General features: G+C 39.7%; 1 protein-coding gene across 1 annotated transcript in view; it reads left to right on the top strand.

Annotated features, from left to right (window-relative positions):
• CCDC73 (coiled-coil domain containing 73) overlaps positions 1-25,333 on the top strand; it is a 66,255-nt gene that overhangs the window by 20,634 nt on the left and 20,288 nt on the right. Inside the window, exons 5-10 of the mRNA XM_065403327.1 lie at positions 305-384; positions 8,627-8,755; positions 9,121-9,180; positions 12,742-12,846; positions 19,285-19,395; positions 21,672-21,803. Of these exons, the coding sequence (XP_065259399.1) occupies positions 305-384; positions 8,627-8,755; positions 9,121-9,180; positions 12,742-12,846; positions 19,285-19,395; positions 21,672-21,803 (617 nt within the window). The remainder of the gene's footprint in view (positions 1-304; positions 385-8,626; positions 8,756-9,120; positions 9,181-12,741; positions 12,847-19,284; positions 19,396-21,671; positions 21,804-25,333) is intronic.

The raw sequence follows: 25,333 nt of genomic DNA, 5'->3' as shown, positions 1-25,333 counted from the left end.
AAAATTAATGAAGGTAAAATCCAGCTAATATCCACAATAATACACTTTTCTTACAAAAATTCTACCCCTTTGTAAAAATCTAAAGGTTTGAGCTGTACCAGGGTAGTATAAATCAGCCTGATCCTAACTGAGTATTTTAGGCATTACTACAGTAAAACTAAGTAATTGAGACACTTGCAACCTTAGCTCCTTTTTCACAGAGTTTGTTAATGAAGTTGTGTATACATTACAGTGTATATAACCACATGAAATTTTAATTTGAAGGCATGTTTTGAGGATGTATTTAATTTTTTTTTCATTGAAGTGCTGGAAGCACTACAACTTAATGAGAAACTGGCATCAGTGAATAAAAGACAAGAGTCTGAAATAGATAATCTAAAGGAGGTAAGTACAGTATGTATTTTCCAGATGTTTGGGCTTGTTTGAGGAGCTTCAGTAGAAGTAGTAAGAATAATAACATACAAATTTTAGCGCTCTTCTTCATACTGGCTGAGTGGCTAGGATTGGCTTTCAGGATACCTGGGTTCAGTTCCTGGCTCTTCCACTGCTTTGCTGGGTCACCTTGGGCAGTCACATCCCTCTCTGTGTCTCAGTTCCCTGTCTGTAAAATGGGGATAGTGCTACTGACCTCCTTTATAAAATGCTTTGAGATCTGTGGATGAAAAGCACTATATAAGAGGAAGGTATTATGTTAATATTATATGCTCCCCTTCCTGTGTAAAAAATATGTGGGAGGAAAGCTCATCAAATGTTGGGCAGCTTTGAGGAGTTCCTGGCACATAGGAACTGTCATTGATCTTCACTCATCCCAATTTCTTCTTTGCCAATAACTGGCAGCATGGCTTTCTCCTTTGCTTTGTTGCCATTGCCTCTCCCATCCCATAGAGTGAAGCAATAGATGGCACTTTTCAGAGTAGCCAGAGGGCGATAAAGCAGTGATTTTTAACCTTTTTTCATTTGTGGACCCCTAAAAGTTTCAAATGGAGGGATGGATCCCTTTGGAAATCTTACATAGTCTACAGACCCCAGTTTGAAAGCCACTGTTCTGTGGTTAACGATAGCCTTTCGCAGACCCCTTAGATATACTCTGTGGCCCTCCTTCCCGGTTGAAAACCATTGCGATAGCGTATGGCAGTGGTTCTCATCCAGGTGTCTGGGGCCCCCTGGGGGGCCGTGAGCTGATTTCCACCAAGCAGGGCCAGCATTAGACTCACTGGGTCCAGGGTAGAGAGCCGACGCCCCACCGCATGGGACTGAAACCCCTGGGGCTGCAGCCGAAGCCTGAGCAATGTTACATCACTGGGGCCTGGGGCCCCAGGCAATTGCCCTGCTTGCTACCCCTTAACGCTGGCCCTGGCAGAAACCAGTTCTTGGGCACAAGTGGGCCATGGAGTTTTTATAGCATGTTGGTGGGGCCTCAGAAAGAAAAAGGTTGCCTGGCATATGGGCAAAAGAGCAACTATGCCTATAAAAGAAGTCTGGTAGCCTGGGAGAAAAAAAAACATTGCAAAATCACTAAAATAAATGGAGAGCTTTGGGACGAGTGTAACCAAGGTGAAGGGGGGGCAGGTGGCGTGTGGACAGTGAGGCTACCCTGCCACTGAGCTCCTTCCTGTCCCTCACACATGCAGAACTATAGTAGTTGCCAGACATCTCTTTGGATTTGCCCTTTCTCCTAAGCAGGTGAGTGAAGCAAGCTAAAAGGGTTAATATGCATGTCAGGAGGGGTAGGTCTCTCTTCCCTTCTAGCAGCCAATTAAAGGGTAACAGGAGAAAAGCAAAGGTAACCCCTGCAATGGTCATGTAATTTCATTCTCTGTCCATAATCCCACCTTGTTCTTGCCTCCTCCTCCCCACTTCCATTTATTTGAAGGGAGGTCCAACAATGTTTTCCCCTTGATCATCAGGCTCCCAGAAACCTTGAAAGAGAACCAGTTCACTGCTCCACTCCCAATCTCCTTTGGGTTTCTGTTGCTCTGATATCTTCAGACAGATGACTTTGTGGTCATGCTCCTGCTGCTGCTACATGAAACTACCTGTTCAGGAGTCTTGAGACTACTACTTGCAATAGGAAAAATTAGTTGTTTAGGAGAGGGATTCAGTTACCATTTAAGTTTGTTTTAAACTGATCAAAATTGGACATTTACTCACTGTGACTTGCATTTCTGAAAAGTGAGGTTGATGAGTACAGCAATGCTTTAAAATTCTACCTGCACCTAGTATTGTTTTTCAGTTTTTAATAGAACACATAGCTTCTCATTGTTGAGGTTCATTGGGGTATGATGCCTTTAAAAATCTGGTCCAGAAATCAATTATACCCTGAGATAGACAGTTTAATTAATTAAGACCCTTTTTCATCTGTTTCTTTCAATCTCAAGCTTGTTGCCTATTGCAGACATTTATTTTGGGCTTACAGTTTTAATAACAGCAAAGATAAATCACTAATTAAATCTAATTTATTTTTAGTTGCATACTAGAGAATAAGGCACACCCTGAGTATTCAAAAACACCAAGTTCCAAAATGACTCTGATTCAAAAGATCAGAGCTCTGTCTAGTATTAAAATCATACTTAGAAACTTAACGATAAAGCACAACATTGTGAAATTACTCAAAAGGGTGTTCAAATCATGAAGAGGTTTTATAGCTTTTAGAAAAGCCTTATTTAGTCCAAATACATTATTCAAATAATAATAGCATTACACCAAAAATCCACTCTCCCAAAAGTAAATGGTTTTGAAAAACAAAATTAAAATGGGGGATTTGTTTTAAAATGGTTAACCTCAACAGTGTGTTGCAGGTAAAACAACTTTCCTCTTCAGAACAAATATATGGTGCACTTTGACCACAGAAATCTTAATCTTTGAGAAATGAATTGTTGTCTATGTAGAATGGTTCACATTCTTAGGCGAGATCAAAAATTGTATGGAGTCCACGAAAACTGGCTTTTGCATAACTGAGAGGCTACACTGGAACTGGGGTCTGATCCTGCACTATGTCCAGATTGAGGCTTCATGATAAACCTCAAAATTCCAGAAATGTGTGAACGTAATAGTAAATTGGATTAGTTATTTTGGTTAAAGGGAAAAACCCAGAACAATTTTATGAAATAATTATTAGGACTTTTTAATATGTGAGGGCAAGAAAATTGTACACCGCATCCAGCAACACAATCTTTCACTCAGATTTTTTTTCTGCCAGGATTTATTCTTGAGGTTTAGGGGTATAAATTAAAAGAAAATATTTTTATATAAGCAAAAAAAAAAAAAAAAAAGAGAGAGAGAAAGAAAAGTCTCCTTTCCTCCTTTGACTACCACAGCGTGCTTTCTTATATCCTGGCTTTCTTGTAAACGTCTAATTGGACCTTCACTCTTCAAGTGCTTCCTCCTAATTGAACATTGGTGGGAGAACTACACTGCGAGTTAACTCCCTGACTGTTGTTGTTCAAGTAGGGGGCCTCATCACCTTCTTGCACATAGTGATGGAAGTGCCGTATACCACAATAAAGGCAGGATGTTTACCCATTTTTTAAACAGTTTTACAAGTAAAAAACAGCATATAAAATAATTAAGAGGGTAAGCTGAGTTCCTAAATAAAAAGGATTTGGAAAATTCACACTAGTCATAGAATGTGGTGTGTCAAAGCTGTGGATATAAGAAATTTCTGTTCTGAGAAAAATATACTGAAATTCATGTCTGAGTTCTTTTGTTACTTTTTAAAAAATCTTCCCACTCCCAAAAAAACTCTAAGTTATTCAGTGTTTGATGCTTTTTATCCAAACCTTTAAGAGGCTGTTTTCTTGATAATTTATGATTCTAGACAATTTTGGAGAATTCATCACAATTTCTAATTTTGACATTTCATCAAAATTTTGAAATTCTGTAAAAAAAAAAAAGAATTTTCAATAAAAATGTTGCAAAAATTACATCCAATTTTTGATCAGCTCTGCCATTTAGCAGCTTGATTGCTTGTGCACCATTTCTGGTGAGCAAGCAGGTTCTACAGTGGTTTAGAATGCATTGCTGCTTTACAATTGTTTAGGGGGCTTCTCAGTTCTGACTACAGACTGGAAATATGGGTCATGTTGAAAGTAGAAAGGGAGAGGTGCCAGGACTAAATCATAAATGTTCTGGGCCTGATTCATTTTGCTCATGGTCAGTTCGTGCCAGCCTAGCCAGTGCAAAGTGACCACAAAGTGAGCCCCTTTGTAGAATAGCTCCAGGGTAGTGTAGGGTGCATCTGCAGAAAACACCCCTATCACAGTGAAGCATGTTTGGAACAAGCTGGGATTGAGAAGGGGTGTATCCTGCATCCTGGCTATTACCAATAGCTGCAAGGCCCAAAAGGGTCCTTACACCCAGGGTACAACTCACACAGCTGACCTAACTAGCGCTGGGCTGATCTTGCCCGTGATGGCTCCAGGTTCTGAGGGATACAAGCTGCCCGTCCCCCTTAGTCCCTGAACCAGCCTCAGTGCTGGAGCAGGAATAAATGTACTACTCTATGTGCTCTACTCTCAGTGGGCTGTCAGCCATTTTCACAGCCATTAGGAAGTTTAGCTCCAGATCAGGAGTAATTGCTCTCATGGAGTTGCTACTGATAGGAGTCTGAAGCTGGAGAATATAATTTAACTTGTACTTGTAGCCATAAAAGTAAGTTACATCTCCAAGATTAAGAGAATGGCACATACAGATCCAGGACATCAGATTGGAGCTCTCCAATATGCAACTGCAGTGGCTCCTAGGTTAGATTGGCACAAGTGTATCTGCCACAAGCAAAGTGAATCTAATTTTGTTTTTAGACAGACTACGTATGTTTGTTTGATTACCAAAATTTCTAGAACTGGCTTTGGGACATTGTGAACCTCTTAAAATGACTAGTTCTACTGCTTGCGGGAGGATATAGCCTTTTCCTGACCTGGACTCCTTTCAATTGCAGACGTGTCAGTTTGTCTTAACAGGACTGTGGCATAGGTTTCATTCTCAATATTTTGTATTTTAGGATATTTGGTTTTAGCTATTACATTTGGCAGATTTCATTTCAAGCATTTGATAATGATTATTTATGAAATGCTTAAATGGAAACTTGGCAAAGATAACAGCCGAAAGAAACAAACCCTTAAAAATTATACTGAGCAAGGCTTGAAAAATTTACCACAGAAGATAGTGGAGACAACACAAAAGATTGGGGAGAGGGCCACCAGCCAGTTCAAAGGGTCCAGTACCTCAGCTGCATCTCTTAGCTTTCCCATGCAGCAATAGAATGAAACTGACCTAATTCTTTGTCAGGTTCACTTTGGTTACAGGGGGTTCTGAATAGCAGTCCTGAAACCAACCAGTGTCTTGTTATGTATGGCAGAAACCTCTAAGAAAGTTAGAAGCAGCAGCTGAAACACTGGAGCTTAGATACAGTAGACTTAGGAATCATAGAAATGTAGGTCTGGAAGGGATCTCGAGATGTCAAGTCCAGCCCCCTGCGCTGAAGCAGGACCAAGTAAACTGAGACTATTCCTGACAGGTGGTTGTCTAGCTTGTGCTTAAAAATCTCCAATCATGAGGATTCCACAACCTCCTTTGGAAGCCTTCCTTAACTACCCTTATAGTTAGAAAGTTTTTCCTAATATCTAACCTAAATCTTCCTTGCTGCAGATTAAACCCATTACTTCTTGTTCTATTTTAGTAGAGATGGAAAACAATTGATCATTGTCCTCTTTATAACAGTTGTTAATATATTTGAAGAGTATCATCAGGTTCCCCTCAGTCTTCTTTTCTCAAGATTAAACATGCCCAGTTTTTTTAACCTTTCTTCATAGCTGAGGGTTTTATTTAAACTTATCATTTTTGTTTGCTCTTCTCTGGACTGTCTTCAATTTATTCACATCTTTTTCTTAAAGTGCAGTACCCAGAATTGGACACAGTTCTCCAGCTGAAGGCTCAGCAGTACTAAGTAGAGGAGGACACATGTCACCCTAACATATGACATTCCTAGTAATACACCCCAGAATATTAGCCTTTCACAACTGCATCACACTGCTGACTCACATTCAATTTGTGATCCATTATAATACTCAGATCTACTACCACCTAGCCAGTTATTTCCCATTTTGTAGTTGGGTGTTTGATTTTTCCTTCCTAAGTGTAGTACTTTGCACTAGTCTTTATTGAATTTATCTTGATGATTTAAAGACCAATTCTCCAATTTGTCAAGGTTGTTTTGAATGCTAATCCTGTTCCCCAAAGTGCTTGTAACCTCTCCCAGCTTGGTGTCATCTGCACATTTTATAAGCATACTCTGCACTCCATTATCCAAGTCATTAATGAAAATATTGAATGGAAATGGACCCAGGACTGACTGGACTCCACTAGATACGCCATCCCAATTTCACAATAAACCTTTGATAACTACTCTTTAAGTATGGTCTTTTAACCAGCTGTGTACACACCTAATAGTAATTTCACTAAACCACATTTCCCTAATTTGCTAATGAAAAGCCTTAATAAAATCAAGATATATCACATCTACTTCTTCCCCTCATCCACTAGGCCAGGAACCCTGTCCAAAAAGGAAATTGGGTTGGTTTGGTCTGATTTATTCTTGACAAACCCATGCTGGCTATTTCTTACAACCTATAATTCTCTGGTGCTTACAATGGATTGTTTGGATGAAAACACTGCATCTGTTTACATTTGGTTCATATTTGGAACGTTACCTTTGCAGCCATAGAGGCTAGAATCATAATTATTTTTATTTCAAAACTTAAAATTCTTCATAAAGTGATGGCCTAGGCCCCTGCACTCACCAAAGAAAGTTCTCCACTTGCCCTTGGTGAGTGGGTTTGTCTCTAGATCTGATTGTTAATATTTTCTCTATCCACGTGGTCAGATAGATTACCAGATTTGTGGTATTGGTACAAAAGAAAATATACATGAATATATATCTTCGTCAGTTAGACCTCCCACTCCTCTACCTAACCTCCATGGCCACAATATAAATGTGCATAATAGGTTTTTTTTTTTTTTTTTTTTTTTTTACAGTGCAAGATAAGAAGTAAGGACCAGACTGACTACTTTGTAGGATTTTTCTTGTGCATGGCAGTAAATCCTGAGTTTTAGAAAGCATGCAGTATCAGAGCCATAGACAGTATTTGCACTTGCTTATCCATTGGGCTTTATAGTACACAGAATCTAATAACTGTCTCCCGTACAGTTAGTGCATTCAAAAAATTGGCATAGTATTCACTTCCACAAAGTCAAACCTCTCACCCCCTCTTACATTTAATTTTGAAAATATGCTTTGTTGCTTGTTGTATAGACCCTTTCAGTAAAAACTAACATAATGAGTATTATCTAATTTTTGTATGAAAAGACTGAAATTTCCTAATTGGATTTTCAGATTACAAAATATCACATTTCTAAAGTAATACTATTCTCTTTACAGTCTTCCAATTAAACAATTATACTTTGTCTATGTTAGAGCACTGCAAATTCACTTATGACTAGAGTATTAAAAATAGTTTATAAAAATGAATTAATTGATAGAGGTAGCTACTCATATTCTTTCATATAACTCTATATTCATGAATTTCACATGCAAGATAATCTTCATTTTTTCTTTTGCACTGGTATATGATTTTGTCCAGAACAGTTAAACCATTGTTTCTGTGATAAGATGGAATTCCAGTTTTGTAGAGAAAAGTTAAACAGACCAAACATAGTTGCTAGATAAAACTATTACCATTCTGAATGCTTGGTTCACAACTATGGCATCATGAAGAATTCTTGATACTATCTGTGAACAGCATTCATAACCTCTGCTGTTTGTCTGAGTAAACGTCAGAGTGCTCAAGGAGAGAGCGATATTAAACAGACTACCTTGCACCAGAAAAGGAGGGGTGGGGGAGAAAAGGGCACAATATTTATGAGTCCAGGAACTATAAGTTGTAATTTAATGAGATCAAAGCATTTGCTGTTTATTTGCTGCACTAGCCGCTTTGGATAAACTAGTTAGAAAACAGATAATGTTTTTTTTAAAAAGTGCAGGATATTTAAAAGATTATAAAGGCTATAAAATCAAAGGCATATTTTAAATGGAAAATCATGTTGTAAAGGTTTCTAATATTAAATTAATTTAGTGTTCTCTTGAGATTAAGTAATTAATGTTACAGAGAAAGCAAAGATCCCAAAAATTTATGGTCAGTTCCTGTTTTTGCCAGATATCCACTGCTCTTCCTTTTTTTCTGCTATTTCCCAGGAGTACACAGAAGTTGTCATTGGTGTACTAATGGGTACTTTACTCCTGTTGTATGGCTCGGCACAGGAGTTCCCTACCAATATCAACTATAATGTAACTCTAGTACTTTTGTAATAGGGAGAGACAGTAGCAATATTTATACAACCCCTCTTGGTAGATGACTTGATGGTTTTTGTTTGTTTGTTTGTTTTACACTGATAATGACTGTTTATGTTTTAACTACTATTAATTTAATGTATATTACTTAATTTCATTTGTTTTGGTATTTCTGTACTTTTTTAAAGAAAGGGCACGAGTCAGGATAGTGTAAAGATTTCTCTGTTTTGAGTTGCAATGCTGATACTGGATGAACTATTTATGCATGTTTCCTGTGTTAAGGAACTGAAGAAAGTAACTACAGACTTGATAAGGTCCAAGGTCACATGTCAGTACAGGGTGGGAGAAGAAAACATCAATCTTACAGCAAAGGAACAGCAGTTACAAGAACTACAACAAAAAATCAGAATGGTATTCAAGAAGCTCTTAACATTTGTTGCCTAATGTTTCCTATTGCTCATTTAAAAAACAGAGCTGTAATGATTTCCAAGTGATGCATACATGTTGCTATACCTTTTTGAGAACTGAATATTTGTAGTGACAATTATTTGATTTTAAATACTACATTTTCTAGGAAACTAACTAAATTATAAATGTAAGATATTTTATTATTTATAAGATCAAATTTCTTTCAAGCACTAAATTTCATTAAATAGCTCTCGATAATGATGAAAAATCAGTTTAATGTAATTTTATTAAAGAAAATGTATTAATATTAAAGATTGTTGCATAATATTTTCATACATTACTTAATGTTCATTTTATATTTTGTTAAGGAAACAGAGATTAATAAAAAGCTCAGTGAAGAAAATGCACACATTAAAGAAGAGAAACAGGTGAGCGGTTAATGCAATTTTGCCGTTTAAAGTTGGTTAATAATACTTGTGATCAGAAATATTTGGCCATTTAAGAAATGTGCGCTAAACTCTTAAAATTAACCGTGTTCAGCATTTTACTTTTCAGAAGTAATTTAATGTTGATTTTAATAATAAAAACAGGATCTTACTGTTTTATATCAAATCAATTAATAGGACATACATTATTTTATTAATTTTGTTTTCCACATTATATTTCCAAGTCTTCATTTATTTATTTAAATTTCAGACAAGAGAAACCTGGCATGCCAATGAAAATAATCTTCTACATATGTATTCAATAAAGATATGCAGTAAGGATTGTAGAATACTTGTTTCCTCTTTCTGCACACTGGTACCCAACAAATTACTTGCATTTCACTGGTAGTCCATCCAGTTAAAATTGGGATCATGTGTCAAGCATCCAAATAAACTACTCAAACACACATTGACTGTAATAGCAGTGTACTGTACTGCTTTGCAGGATATCTCATGTAAAAGTGATCTTTTCTTAGGTCATAAAAGACTCCCTCTCCATAGGTCATTAATACCAGGCATGTCAAAAAAGTGATGTACATGTTCTTAGGGAGGGGAAGGAACAGAATACTGACCACATTACCCATTGAGCACCCATTAAAGGGTGATCTAGCAGTACCATCGTAGTCTCAGAAGACTGTATTTTTACTTTGCTTTTGAAGAATGCTTGACAGTAGAACTAGAAAAAGTAGGTAATGGATGCTTATTAGAGTTTAACTTAATGACTCTCACAGACCTAAGTTGTGCTAAAAATACCCCATGGAGTGATGCTTTCAGTCTGGTGTATGGGTATGTTTGTATCATTTGGGAGTATGGTCAAATATGCCCATAAAAAAAATCCACAAAGAGCCTCCTGCCTCCACCCAAAAAACCACCATGGCTAAAAAACCCTAAACGAAGCAGTTAGAGACAAAAAGACATCCTTTTAAAAATTCGAAGTCAAATCCTACTCAGATAAATAGAAAGGAGCATCAACTCTGTCAAGCCAAGAGCAAAACTGTAATTAGGCAGGACAAAAGAGGATTTGAAGAGCACCTAGCAAAAGACAAACTAACAACAAATTTTTTTGTAAGTACATGAAAAACAGGAAGCCTGTCAAACTCAGTGGCGCTACTAGATGATCAACATGCTAAATGAGCACTCAGAGAAGACCGGTCATTGCAGAGAAGTTAAATGAATTCTGTGCATCGGTCTATACTGCAGAGGAGCCATTCTTTTTAGGGAACAGATCTGAGGAACTCTCCCAGACTGAGGTGGCAGTAGAGGAGGTTTTGGAACAAATTGAGGAATTAATCAGTAATAAGTGACCAGGACCAAATGGTATTCACCTAGGAGTTCTGAAGGAACTCACATATGAAATTGCAGAACTACTAACTGTGGCATGTAACCAGCCACTTAAGTCAGCCTTTGTACCAGTAGACTTTCAGACCTCCATGTGGTCTCTAATTCTGTGTACACAGATGCTAGTACTTAAACATTTAGTTACCTGATTTTGCCTGAAAAAAAGAGACTACCTATAGTATATTAAAGAAGTCAGAAAACTTTCAGTTTTGAATCTCTTTAGAGATAAATTAATGTACGAGTTTGATACGAGTCTCTCTTTCAATTCCATTCAACATTTAAGAATATTTTCTATCCCCAAATCAATTATGTCACACATTGCATCTGTGCAAATCATTTACTAGTAGCTACTGGATTACTGTTTAGGAGCAAGTTCTGTAGGGATTTGTGGATATATATTGCTTGTTTAGGTCATTCTCTCTATCTTGGGACCTTCAGAAATGTGTCTTACATATTGTTTCATGTAAAGTGGCTTTTATTTTCTCCATCACATCTGCTTTAGCTAGCAGGCTTTGTCAACAGAGTCACCATTTTGTGTGTGTTATGAAGATACCTTGGTCTTTTTCTTTTTCTTTTTTTTAATCAGTCTACAGTCTTCAGGGTGATCCCAGATTTACACCTTAATCAACCAGTTATTTGGGTGGTCCTCTCTTTGAGATCTTATTTTTCTTGAAACAAGGTCATCCTTCAGAAGTAAGATACAGTCCTGCAGTCTTTAAATTCCATCTGTCCTGGAGAGCATTTCCTGCCATTTAGAGTGTATTCCATTCAATAACACCGAGTTCTTCTTAAAAATAGACTCTTGCTCTCTCTCTGCAGGACATGAGAAATTTTAAGACTCTAGGATTGTAGTATAATAGGAGCCCTTCAGGAGTAAGGTAGTGTACTGGCCTTTCATGTATGGAGATCTGAGCTCAAAACTTTGTCACAAAAAGAAATTAATTTGGTGGTTTCATCCTGTTTAACTGTGGTGTAGGTGTTCAGGCTCAGGCTGTAGCCTGGGTTCTAGGAGCCTGCAAGGTCATGAGTCCAAATGTCTACGCCCCAATTAACAGCCCTACAAGCCTGAGGCAGCTGGCAGAGATCAACCGCAGGTGTCTAATTGCAGTGTAGATATACCTTCTGTTCACCATGACACAAACACCACAAATTTGGCATAAGTGTCAGCTGTTTCTTAGGAGAATCCCAAAACTGGAAGAGCAGCAGGGATATTGCAGGTCAGAACTGTAGTTTGCGTTAGTAAAGCTGGGGAAGAAATTTACACAGTATTACATAGTACTTAAATGAGAGCTACTAGTCCCTCACCATCATGAATATTAAATCCCTAAGAGCCACACTTTGAACCCTATACAGTGATGACTAGTTACTCTTGGGAATTCCTGTGAAATCAATGGAATATTTGTGAGAGTAACTGCTCACACAAGTAAGGGATTCACAATCTGACCCTAAATTCATCTCAAAATTTAAAAATGCATGTGTTATTTTTAGTTCCAATTGGCCCATCATTGTAGCATTCTGGGGGGATATACCCCAGAAAGATCAGATTCTAGCTGCAAAGTCTGATAAACCTGAACTGTATCACAACATTCTGATGTTCATGTCATAATACACCATTACTGTGTGTAAATTCCAGCCCAGTAGAGTCTACATTCAGAAGATGGAGAACAGTTTTCAGGGTCATCCATTTGTGAAAGTGGTTGCCTGTTTCCTCTGGGGTCTTCCAAACTGGCAGTGATATATATTGCCATAACATTACTCTGCCAAATGTGCTGAACTCAAAACTGTGAAGTGCAGACAGAATTTGGCGCATTTAAACATGTCTTGTTCAGATGGGTCCAGAACTGCTACTGAACTGTTCATCAAGTGGCATCATATAAGAAAATACCTTGAGAAGAACATTACTATTATATTGTTCCACAGAAAAAGGACACAGAGGAGTTGAGTTGCTCTTTCGTCTTCCACCAACCCCCTCCCAAAACTGATACTGATAATTTAAAAAGAGAAATAGTGATATTAATGTAAATTATGTAATCTATTAACTGAGGAAAGAACACATTTGTTAATCAAAAATAAAGTATTTGTAAAACATCCATTATTTTCTTTATGCTCAAACTTCACAAACTAAACAGATTATTTAATATACCATGATTTGTTTATTTTCATAAGGAGATTATCAGTTCTCTACAACATATGCAGCAGCTGTTTCAGCGACTGACCCAAACAAATGTCAGAATGGAAAGTGAATTGAATGCACTGAAAGAAGAATATAAGGTCAGATTTTTCTTGATTATACAATCTACTACTACCTGCTGTATACTTTTGAAGAGTGTAGGGCTGTTAAACACATCAGAATGCTTTTCAGAACTTTTGACCTCCGATCCTCTGGTCCCTCAGCTCCTTAATTTTCAGTATGAACCTTGAAACACACCCTGTAGTTCCTATTCCCTAAACTCCTCAAAGAAAAAGATGGCTGCCAATTTTCACCAATTTTTTTCTAGAGGATAAAGCAAATCTTAGTTACCCTCAAGACTGTTGTTTTAGTTAAGTGATTTTGTTGTTGTTGTTAAGATGTGTTGGGGTTTTTTTAGAAAATTGAGTTCTGAAAATCAAAGGAGCAAGATCCTGTCCTCAATTTCAGCAGGGCAAAAGGGCTGGCATAACGACATCCGGAGCATAGTGCCACCTTTCCCTCACCCTCCTTGGCACAGGCTGCATGTTAAAAGTGGTGAAGGGGCAGATCAGAGTATGCTGAATTTGACATAATTAAACCACTTTCAATGAGTGGCAGTAGCTATGTCCACAGGAGAGCTCTCTCCCATTAGCGTAGAGTGGCTACACGAGTGATCTTACAGTAGCGCAGCTGCAGCGGTACAGCTGCGCCATTGTAAGGTCTATAGTGTAGACCAGTGGTTCCCAAACTTGTTCCGCCGCTTCTGCAGGGAAAGCCCCTGGTGGGCCGGGCCGGTTTGTGTACCTGCCGCGTCCGCAGGTTTGGCCGATCGCGGCTCCCAGTGGCCGCAGTTCGCTGCTCCAGGCCAATGGGAGCTGCTGGAAACGGCCAAGCTTCCAGCAGCTCCCATTGGCCTGGAGCAGCGAACCGCGGCCACTGGGAGCCGCGATCGGCCAAACCTGCGGACGCGGCAGGTACACAAACCGGCCCGGCCCGCCAGGGGCTTTCCCTGCAGAAGCGGCGGAACAAGTTTGGGAACCACTGGTGTAGACATACCTTAACTATCTAAAGGTATTTAGAACCATTTATACACATAAAGGGGATTCCACAGTGAACAAATAGCTCAGATATTGCCTAACTTCCAACTTGTAGCAGCAGAAAATCTCCAATCAAAGGCACACCTGAATTGGAGCATTCATAGGGACAGCACTCGAAGAAGAAGAAGAAGAAAAAATGATTCGCTTTCACAGTTCAAACAGAAATGTATTTAGTTCCCAATCAGTATACGTATCTACTAAAAAAACAAAAACCCACAACTTTCCAAACTGGAACTAATTGATATCCTAGTTGAAAGTCTCAGCAAAGAGGCTAAGGAGTGACTGGAGCTTAAAATAGCCCGTCATCCTGTGCACACTACCACTGATGCTGGCGGAACTTATGTTGATCAGGTGTGTTTTTTCACACCCCTCAGCAATATAAGTTTTGCTGACATAAGTGATAGTGTAGACATGGCCTTAGTTAGTCATAAGTTTTCCATAATGTTTCCTTTTTAAAAAAAACAAACAAACAAACCAAAAAATCCTTCTTTTCTGTGTCAGATTTCCTGCTGCTAAGTCAATCCCTTAGAGTAGAACAAAAGTCTCCACGTTTTAATAACTGTCCATCTTGTAAGCCAGTGATGCTCATTATGCCTTGGTGAGAGGCACATCCCTGAGAGAGATGCCATTTGCAAGTCATTCGCAAGCAGAACACAGAACATAAGAGAGACTTGCTTGAATTTGTTTTTGCTGGAGAGATTGATACACCCCTCTTCATGTCCTGGAGTGGCTAGGAATGAAAACTCTAAGCAGTCCTCTTCAAAAAGTACTGCTGTCAGCTCTGTAGCTCGTAGCTCTGAGGGTCACATCTCTAAGAAAGTCTCTTCAACTGGTAAAACTTCTGAGGTCAGGGGAAGAAAGGAGCACCACTCCTCTAAGGGGCATTAATCCAGGTCACTGTCAACATGTCCTGGCTCTAAGAGGCAGAATTCCTCTTGCTCTGCCACAGAAAAGGGTAGCTCACACTTAGGAAGGGTCCATCTGGCACCGATGCAGGCACTGGTTATTTTATCCCAGTTACAACTGTTGCAGAATGTCACTGTGTGGCTACCAGCTGAGCAATCCCTTGTGGCCTTAGGGTGACCTTGCAAATGACTCCTGCCTCAGTTTCCTTCTTCCACGGGCTTCTTCAGTAACTCACCAACCCTTTTCTCCATTCACACTCTCTCTCGGATTGTAATATATTAAAATTTAACAAACATTCAAAGTAAAGTTCATATTCATCCATTTACACCTTATCAGGTCACTGCCAAGCCTTTCCTACCTGTACTCTCCCCAAGTCTTATGCTTCAACTCAGAAAGCTGCAGGGCTGGCTGAGCTTGGTGTACGCCTCTATTTGTCATTCATTGGATATGGTGGTTTGAGGGCTAACATCATTCTTAGACTGTTTCAATTGGTAGATAGACCAATCCAGTATGTGTGTGGGAGTTCTGTTTGCTCCCCATCAACTGACTTTGAGTTTGGTTATGGATGCTTCTGCCCTAGGTTGGGGGGCCCACCTGCAATCTCAGTAGATTCAGAGGCTCTGTCTGGTCTAGCCAGGATTTAGCTCTCCATATAATGTAAGAGTTGAAAGCCATTCATCTAGCTTGTCACACTTTCCTTCCCCATATCAAGGGAAGAAATTTGCTAGTACTTATGGTCAACATGCAGCCATGTTCTGTTTGAACAGAGAGCAGTCATATCAACACTTCTTTCCCAAGAGGCAATGCTGCTTTGGGACTTGTGTCACCAACTCAATCCATCTCAAAGCCTCCCACCTTCTAGAACAGTCTGGCAGACCTACTGAGCAGGTTTTTCACTAGTCACCACGTGTGGTCTCTGCCCAGATATAGTCAGGTTCGTTTTCCAACTGTGTGCAACCTGCATCAACAGGAAGTGTCATCCATTTTGTTCTCTAGCATGGTCTCTGATGGATGCTTTCCTATTTCCCTGGAAATACAAAATCATGTACACATATCCTCTGGTTCTGCTCCTTCACAGAGTGTTGTTAAAATCAAGCAGAACCATGCTTGAGTGATACACATAGCACCGGCGTGGCCTCACCAGTATTGCTTTTCCACTGCTGAGCCTTTCAACTAGGGCTCCATTGACACCACAAGACCCAGATCTGATATCACAGGACCACAGTCATCTCCATTCCATTCAGGAGGTCCTTTATACAGCCTGGATGCTCCATGGTTAACACCTCAGGAGGAGATCTGTTCAAAGGAGTTACAAAACATCATCTTGAATAGTAGGAAGATTTAGACTAGGTAGCTTTATCTGTTGAAATGGAAGAGTCTCTCTGTCTATTCCACAATAAGGGGTTTACAATACAACATGTGCTGGACTATTTGTTATACCTGAAACACCAAAGTCTTGCCATTAGTTCTGCCAGGGTTCACCTAGCAGCTATCTCGGCTTTCAACCTTCTGGATTGACATAGGACTGGAGAAAACAGAGTGATTATCAATCAGGATTTTGAAGGGTCTGGACCAGTTATATCCCCAAGTAGAGAATCCTATTCCCCTTGTGATTTAAGCTTAGTACTGGCAAAACTAATGGGTTCTCCCTTTGTACTGCTGACTACCTGTTAATTACTCCATCTTTTAATGAAGGTAGCCTTTTCGGTGCCAATTATCTCAGCAAGAAAAGTAGGTGGATTGAGAGCTCTGATATCTGAACCACCATATGCAGTCTTCTACAAGGACAAGGTATGCCTATGCCCTCATCCAAAGTTTTTCACCAAAATGGTTTTTCACTTCCACATCAGTCAGCAATATGTTTACGAATTTTCTTCCTAATTCTCATGCTCATACACGAGGATAGGCTCTATATGTTGGATGTTAGCAGAGTGTTTTAGCATTTTACTTGACAGGAATAAATCATTTAGCTCATCCTTGCAATTGTTCATGGAAGTTTCAGATAGATGAAGGACCTTCCAATCTCTTCTCAAAGAATTCAGTCATGGATCTCCTCCTGTATATGATTGTGCTGTGACATGGCCAATATTACTCCATTGAACAGGATGTTAGCACAGCCAACCAGAGCACATGCAGCTTCTGCAACTCTTCTAGCTCAAGTACTTATTTTGGACATTTGTAGACCTGCAACTTGGTCTTCATTTTGCATACTGTTGCTTCTCATTATGCCATCTCTCAACAGTCTAGAGAAGACGCCAGATTTGGACTGTAGTCCTTTAATCATTATGCAGGTAGACTCTGATCCTACCTCCAGATTGAAATGCTTGAGAGTCATCTGAAGTGGAATGGACATGGGCAATCACTTGCAGAAGAAAAACTGCTACTAACCTGTAATTATCGTTCTTTGATTTGCATTGCACATGTCTAATCCACATCTCACCCTCCTTCCTCTGTATATTGGAGTCTGTCTGGTAAGAGGGAACTGAGCGGGGTCGAGGGCAGCTCAGCCCTTTATAGTATTATGCAGCAGCATGAGGCAGTAGAGGGGGCATGTGCCACCCCTATGAGTACCCCAAGGGAAAAATCTGATGCTAGTGTACTGGGTGTGCACAGACCTAAAGTGGAATGGATACGTGCAACACATCTCAAAGAACAACTCCTAGAGCTCAGGGCCATTTGCCGGACTTGCACAGCATTCCTTCCACTCCTGAAAAGGTTGACCATTCAGATTATGACAGACAACACCATGGAGATGTTTTATATCAACAGGCAACGGGAAACAAGATCCACCCCGCTTTGTCAGGAAGCTGTACATCTATGGAATTTCTGCATTTGACATTAAATTACGCTAAAAGCCCTTAACTTACAAGGCTTGCAGAATGTTCTGGAAGACCACCTGAGGAAGCAGTTTGGAAGTAACTACATGTGATCAGTAAAAGATACCATCATACAGGACATCTTCACCAGATAGGGGGACCTGTTTGCAATGAAAGAGAACAAGAAATGTCTCAGATTCTGCTCCAGAGGAGTCAGTGCCAGGATTCTCTGTCAGATGTGCTGCTGATCCCCAGGGCTCCAGGACTAATGTATGCATACCCTCCAATCCCATTAGTTGTAAGAATCATCAGGAAATTCAGACAGGAATCCGCCAGATGATCACACTGGCACTGGCCTTGCTAAGGCAGGTCTGAGTCTCAGACTTGATGAATCTCTCCATTTGACCTCCAGTCCAACTACCTCTTCCAGCTAGATGTAATCTTCCAGACAGAGGGGAAAATCCTCCATCTTGATCCAACTTTTCTGAACCTCACTGCATGGATGCTGGCTGGTCAACAGCAGTGGAAGGGAGCATCTCTTTATGGGTCCAGACTAGCTTTTCTTATTTAATTAGGTGGGAGTTAGTATATTTCCCCCACAGATCATGAAGTAAGCTTCTCCATACATGTAGGAATGAGCTACTGTAGGTTTTTAAATGCTGTATATTATATTCATTCTCCAAATATTTTATAGTGTGGCTACATTAACTAGACAGTGATTATAGGCATGTTAAGATTAAGTAAATCAAAAAGTAATTTGATATTTTTGTAGCTATAAAGTGAAGTAGAAAAGAATTCCTTTGAAGAATGTTTTATATCTGACATTTTTTCCAGAAGTGGTTTCAAAGAATCACAGCGAAATCCTATAAATACAGTTGATCATGTAGTTACATGCATTAAAACTGTGTTTACATTTTCAAATGTGTTTGTATGATCTTTATAGAAGGTAATGGATACCGTAAGTCTTTTATCTTCTGCACTTTGTTATAAAAATATGATAGGATAAAATTCCAGCAGTACTAGAGAGATGTGTGAGAACTGTTACTGTTGATTTACATGAGCTTGCTTTTAATTTATCAATATGACAGTAAAGTTGACACTAAGCCCAGAAACATTAGAAGCACAATTATGACAGCATAAAAAAACCTTAATAGCATATTACTATTCTTTTTAAAGCACTTTTATTCAATTTCAGTAAACCAATAAAAATAAAGGGCAATCAGACATACACTAAATATTTGACATACCAACAGATGTGTTTTACAATTTTAAATTAAACAATTCAAATTATAGAAAAGGTTATTAAGCAAGTTTGAGTATAAGTTGTGATAACAAAAGACAAAAATATTTTCTTTGGTTATACTGTAGTTTTTTCTTTAAGTACACTGGGATTTGATTGTGCTACATTTCATATTTCTCAGCTCTACACTTCATATTACTTTTTCAGCACATTAAAACTTATGCAGTGAAACTGAATAATGGCAAGTGTTTTTATACCCTTTTATAGCCATTTCTTTTTCATAACCTCCCCCTGTTTCCTGTTAGCTATACTATAAGCACCTTTCTGTTAATTTATGAAAATTATTGTTGAGTGAGCACATTATCACTGATCTGTATGGCACTTTCAGCATGTTAGAAGCAAAGGTCCAAGCAACATAAAACACATCAAAATTCATTAATGTGATATTGATTATTTTTTGGATAATTAATTTTATTGCAGACCCTTGAAAGAGATAATGAGCTGCAAAGGGAGAAGGCAAAAGAAAATGAAGAAAAGTTCCTTAATCTTCAGAATGAGCATGAGAAAGCACTAAGAACTTGGAAAAAAGATGTAAGTTTATTAAATTAAATGTTAGTATAGTCAAAGGGTTTTGGAATAGTCAAACATTTCAAATAATTCCTAAAACCCATGAAAATATTGCAAAAATAATGTATGAAAAAGTAAAATATTTTCTTTCCTGGACACTCCAAATTTGTGTCAAAAAATATTTTAAAAGGTAGATTTAGTAGAAACTCCATTTGACTTCTGCATTTTAGAAGGCCAGGCGTACATCTCTTTTGGGCCTACACCACATAGGCCAAATGGAGGCTTTTGTTTTGTTTGTTTTTTAATTTAACCTTAGCACTTAGATATAGTTCCAGACTTATGCTTTTGTCAACCACTGCTTACATCAGAGGTATCCAGATGTTTCCTTAGCATGCACTAATACCAGGGGGTTCTCAACCTTTTCCTTTCTGAGGCCTCCCCAACATGCTATAAAAATTCCATGTCCCACCTGTGCCACAACTATTGTTTTTCTGTATATAAAAGCCAGGGCCAGCATTAGGGGGTAGCAAGCAGGGCAATTGCCTGGGTCCCATGCCACAGGGGACCCTGCGAAGCTAAGTTGCTTAGGCTTCAGCACTGGGTGGCAGGGTGTGGGGCTCTGGGCTTCAGCCCCATGCAGTGGGGCTTTGGCTTTCTGCCCTGGCCCCAGCAAGTGTAATGCCAGCCCTGCTTGGTGGCCCCCCCTGAAACCTGTTCCCAGCCCCCTCAGGGAACCTCAGATTCTGGGTTGAGGACCACTGCACTAATGTATTTTGCATTTACATTGGCTAAATTATATTTCTATTACAGAACCTTGTCATAGTACCTAAACTATTACAAATATACCATTTGCATTTTCTAGATTGTATTCCTGTACATTTAAAAGTCATTTATAAATTATACATTACATTATAAAAGTCTAGTGTAACCCCCCATAAATTGAAATTATGAAAATTAAAGTAACTTTATCAAGATTATTTGGCTTAAATACTGACCTACCCTCAATATTTGTTTTTAGTGGTACTACTTTATATGTATTTTTAAACAAATATTCAATGGTTTCTAAAAAAAACCCCAACAACTCAGTAACAGCAACTTTGCAGTAAATTTGCAATAACAAATCAACTATAATAATATGAGATATTATACATACAAATGAGGAAGGGAAATATTTTGGGGTAAGAAAATAAACTTTTCATGTTTTCAAGGTATTTGTGAAAACATGGCAAACTGTCAACAGCTTTTTTTTTTTTTTTTATTATTATAGTTTTTAAATTTCTATCCTGGCTTTCCCTTGATCAATACACATGGCCCTTCTTGAAGAACTCTGGTTACAAGGAAGTAACCTCCATTTCACTGCAGGGTAGAATAAAAGACTCTAACAAAGTAATTTTCCCTCCCTTGGTATTCACCCCTTCTTGTCAACTGTTGAGACTAGGCCACTTCCACCTAAATTGAATTGGCTCGTTAGCACTGACCCCTCACTTGGTAAGGCAACTCCCATTTTTTCATGTGCTATAATATATATTCTGCTTACTGTATTTTTCACTCCATGCATCTGATGAAGTGGGTGCTAGCCCACGAAAGCTTATGCCCAATAAATTTGTTAGTCTCTAAAGTGCCACAAGGACTCCTTGTTGTTTTTGCTGATACAGACTAACACAGCTACCACTCTGAAACCTAACAAACACAGTTACCACTGTCTATGCATTTGAGTCTTACAAACTGGAATAAATGGTGACCAAAACCCAAGCTAGAGCAAGAAGAGGGTAAGAGATAATGGAAATGTGTCTAAAATCTGTATGTTGAGTGTATGTCGGCACAGCAATTAAATACCTGGGCTGACCTGGGTCAGCTGACTCACGTTTGTGGGGTGCTCAGGCAGTGGGGCTGTAAAACTGCTGTGTAGATGTCTGGGCTTGGGCTGGACCCCTGTGGGGGGTGGGGGAAGGGTCCCAGTGCCCACGCTCCAGCCTGAGCCTGAATGTCTACAAAGCAATTTCTAGCTCCACGAGTGTCAACTGCCCTGGGCCAGCCATGACCATGCTGGGAGTCTTTTATTCCAGTGTAGACGTATGGGTGAAGGGGATAAGAAAATTGGCTGGTTTTGGTTATAGCATTCAGAGGCACCTGTTTTGTCATTTACTTCTATTGTGAGGTTTCAGACGTTTTACTTTTTTTTATTATAGTTTATCTTAATTTGAGAAGCTGTTGATATATCTGTAAAAATTATCTTTCGGGTTTCCATATGCAAAAAGATTGGTGTGTTCACTTGTTCTGTGACCTTTCAATGATTACAGGAGGAAGACTTGAGAATAGAAATGGATGCTATTAAAAATATGCTGGTATCACTTAAAGTAGCTTACAGACATCTCCAAGACTGCCACCTTTCTCAGAAAGATCAACATACTGAGCAAGAGGAAAATCTGCAGGTAAAAATAAGGAGTATTTAATGGTTGCAAAACCTTATATTTCTTGTAAATATATCAGTGAAGAAAAGATGCTTTGGTAATGTTTGCAATCCTGCTGTGCACTCCACTTAATCTAAGCAATTTAAACTTCTGTTTTGCTCTATTCAATCATTTCTCCAACATAATGATCCAAGAACAGTCTGAAATTTACTGAGCATATAGTAGGTTTTTTCCTGTTGGACAAGCCACTTCTGTCCCTCCTTTTGGAGCCAGACAATGTCCTGGGACCATGGGTGCCTGCTCCATCCCAACCTCCAAGCTTCCCATCCAATAGTGTGGATGCTTCATGGTCGAAGCCCGTTGAAAAGTCCTGCTCCAAAGATGTTCAAAACATGCTTCTGAATAGCAGAAAACCCTCAACTAGAAATTCCTGGCTAAGTGGAAGTGCTTCTCTATTTGGTCTCAGAGGAAACGTGCATCTCCAGAATGAGCACCCCTGGACCTCATACTGGACTATCTAAAACAACGTTTGGCTATTAGCTCTCTAAGGGTGCATCTGGCAGCTATTTTGGCCTTCCACGTATGGGTGGATAATAGATCCCTTTTTTCCAACTCCATCATCACCCAATTCCCTAAAGGATTTGGCCAGATTGTAGCCTCAACTATGAGACCCAATCCCTCCTTGGGATTGGAACGGAGTCCTAGCAAAATTGATGGGACCCCCCTTCAAACCCCTTGCAACTTGCTCCCTTCTTCACCGCTCTATGAAGGTGGCATTTCTAGTGGCAGTTACCTCAGCCAGAAGGGCGGGTGAGTTGAGAACTCTGGTGTCAGAACCTCTCTATACAGTTTTCCATAAAGATAAATTTTATCTTCACTCTTCACTGAAATTTCTTACAGAAGTAGTCTCTAATTTTCATGTTAAACAAGCGATCTATTCATTTTTTTCTGAAACCCCATACACATAGGGATGAGGAAAAGCTTCACTCATCGGTTGTCAGAACGGCTTTAGCATTCTCCCTGGAGCATACTCAATCTTTCAGATCCTCTACACAACTGTTTGTAGTGGTTGGAGAGCGCTAAGGGCCAACCAGTTTCCACTCAGAGAATCTCTTCCTGGATCACTTATTCACTAGCTGGCTAATACCATCCCACCAGTTGGAGCGTTGGCACGTTCTACTAGAGTGCAGGCATCTTCTGCAGCTTTCCTGACACAAGCACCAATTCTAGACATTTGTAAAGCAGTGACTTGGTCATCACTCCACACTTTCACTTCTCATTACAGCCTTTCCCATTAGTCCAGAAACGGTGCTAGTTTTGGATGGTTTTCATCCCTTCCCCTTTTTAGGGGGTGGACCTTCCCCCTTCAAGAAAAAGGGGACTTCCAGCAAAGATGAGCCTGTGCCGGCCCAGCCTGGTTTGAGCACCAGTGGATGCCATGTCCAATGCCTTTCACACTGCCTCTAGTAACCATATTGGGAACCATACTGGGATCCTTGGGCTGTATATCGATAACCAATTTGCCATGCCCCTCGTCTCTCTTGTGTGGACAACAGAGGAAGACATTTTCTCCTACTCCACCTATCCTTCCCTCCACTACCTCAGGCACAAGAGTCCTTTGAGAAGCAGTGAGCCAGGGCAGATAAAGGTGCTACTCTCCAAATAAATATTTCTTAATCTTCTACAGCTGATTACTTCAAACACTTCCAGGAGTTAATGAAATGCATTGCGAATTCCCTAAAGATTCCCTTGGAAGAGGTCAGAGAGTTGCAGCATAAGCTCCTGGATATCCTCCACAGGACTCCCTCTACCCAAGTTGCCCTGCCTATCAGTGAGGCCTTGTTGGGTCCCGCTAAAATCCATCTGGCATACCCCTGTGATATTACATCCCAGCTAAGGACTACAGATTTTTGTTCACCCATCCAACACCGAACTCCCTGGTTGTGGAGACAGTGAACATGGCAGACAATAACACATGAAAGCCATGCCATATAATACAGATCAAAAATGTTGATCTATTTGGCAGCAAGACCTACCTGACTCTTCAATGTAGGATCACAAATTATCAAGCTGTCAGGACAAAGCACAATCACTCAAATTATGCCAAATTCACCATCTTTATTGAGCTGGCTAAACAGTTGATAGCTGTTTCAGGCTATTATCTATGAGGGCTAACTATTAGCTAGAACATCTTTGCAAGCCTCATTGGACATGGCCTACACTGCTGCTCAGTCCATCTCCAAAGCAGTGATCATGCAGAGGGCATCCTGGCTCCAGCTGGCTGAATTCCCAAGGGCCATCTGAGGACCTTCCCTTCGATGGTCTCAAACGGTTTGCTGAAGCCACTGATGAATGGTTGTACACCTTTAAGGATACATTGAGATCCCTTGGGATTTACATGCCTACAAGCAAATGAAAGTTTAGCAGATCCCAAATGGCATAAAGATCTTGCCCCATTCCATTTTCAAGATTCCAGAGACTTTATGAATTGCCCAGGAAGAAATCAAGGGTTCAGAGGAAGGGACCATCTACATCCTTTGTATCCACTACTGAGCTCCTATCATCATTTAAGCATCAGGTTTAATGAGCTGGTCGAGGGCCCAGAAGAACCCCACAAAATGGAGTTGCATCTATACCATTCCACCCACCTCCCACCCTATGGAGACCATTTCTCTCACTTTGAATCTGCATGGGAGGGATATCAGACAAATGGGTGCTGTAGGTTATCAGATTGGGGTACTCCATCCATTTTACTTCATTGCCTGCTACCCATCCCCCTTTCTTCAGGGACCTCTCTCAAGCGTACCTCTTAAGACAGGAAATTGACAACCTTCTGAGCATAGGAGCCATAGAATCAGTTCCAGTTCAGCACAGAGGGAGGGGCTTTTACTCCAGTTACTTTCTGGCCCCAAAGATGAACAGGGGATGGAGACTGATCTTAGATTTAAGACTCCTAAACAACTTTGTGAAATCACAAACATTCAGGAAGTTGACTCTTGCAGCTATAATTCCATCGCTGGAACCAGGGGATTGGCTTTTGGCCCTTGACCTTCAGGATGCCTACTTTCATACAGCAATTCATCTGTCTCACAAATGATTCCTGTGGTTTTTGATAGGTCAGGATCACTTCCCTTTGGCCTTTTGTCTGACCCAAGAGTGTTCTCAAAAATATTGGCAGCGGTTGCAGCTTACCTTTAATGTTTAGCAATAATTGTTTTCCTATACCTTGATACCTGGCTACTCAAGGATTGACAAGGTTTTCACTACCACAAAGATGTCAAGATTCCTGTTCCACAAGCTAGGTTTGCAGCTCAATATCGAGAAATCCATCTTAAGCCTGGTACAAAGAATAGAGTTCATAGGAACCTCCTTAGATGTGATATCAGCCAGGGCTTATCTTCCCTCCAACAAATTCTTGATGTTAACAAATCTCACCTCAAAGATTCATATCAGTCTACAGACATCTATAAAAATAACAGGAGTACTTGTGGCACCTTAGAGACTAACAAATTTGTTAGTCTCTAAGGTGCCACAAGTACTCCTGTTATTTT

Source organism: Emys orbicularis, chromosome 4, assembly GCF_028017835.1.
Source record: "Emys orbicularis isolate rEmyOrb1 chromosome 4, rEmyOrb1.hap1, whole genome shotgun sequence".
Lineage (NCBI taxonomy): Eukaryota > Metazoa > Chordata > Testudines > Emydidae > Emys > Emys orbicularis.
The sequence above is the reverse complement of the archived record's forward strand: the minus strand, read 5'-3'. Positions and strand labels throughout refer to the sequence as shown.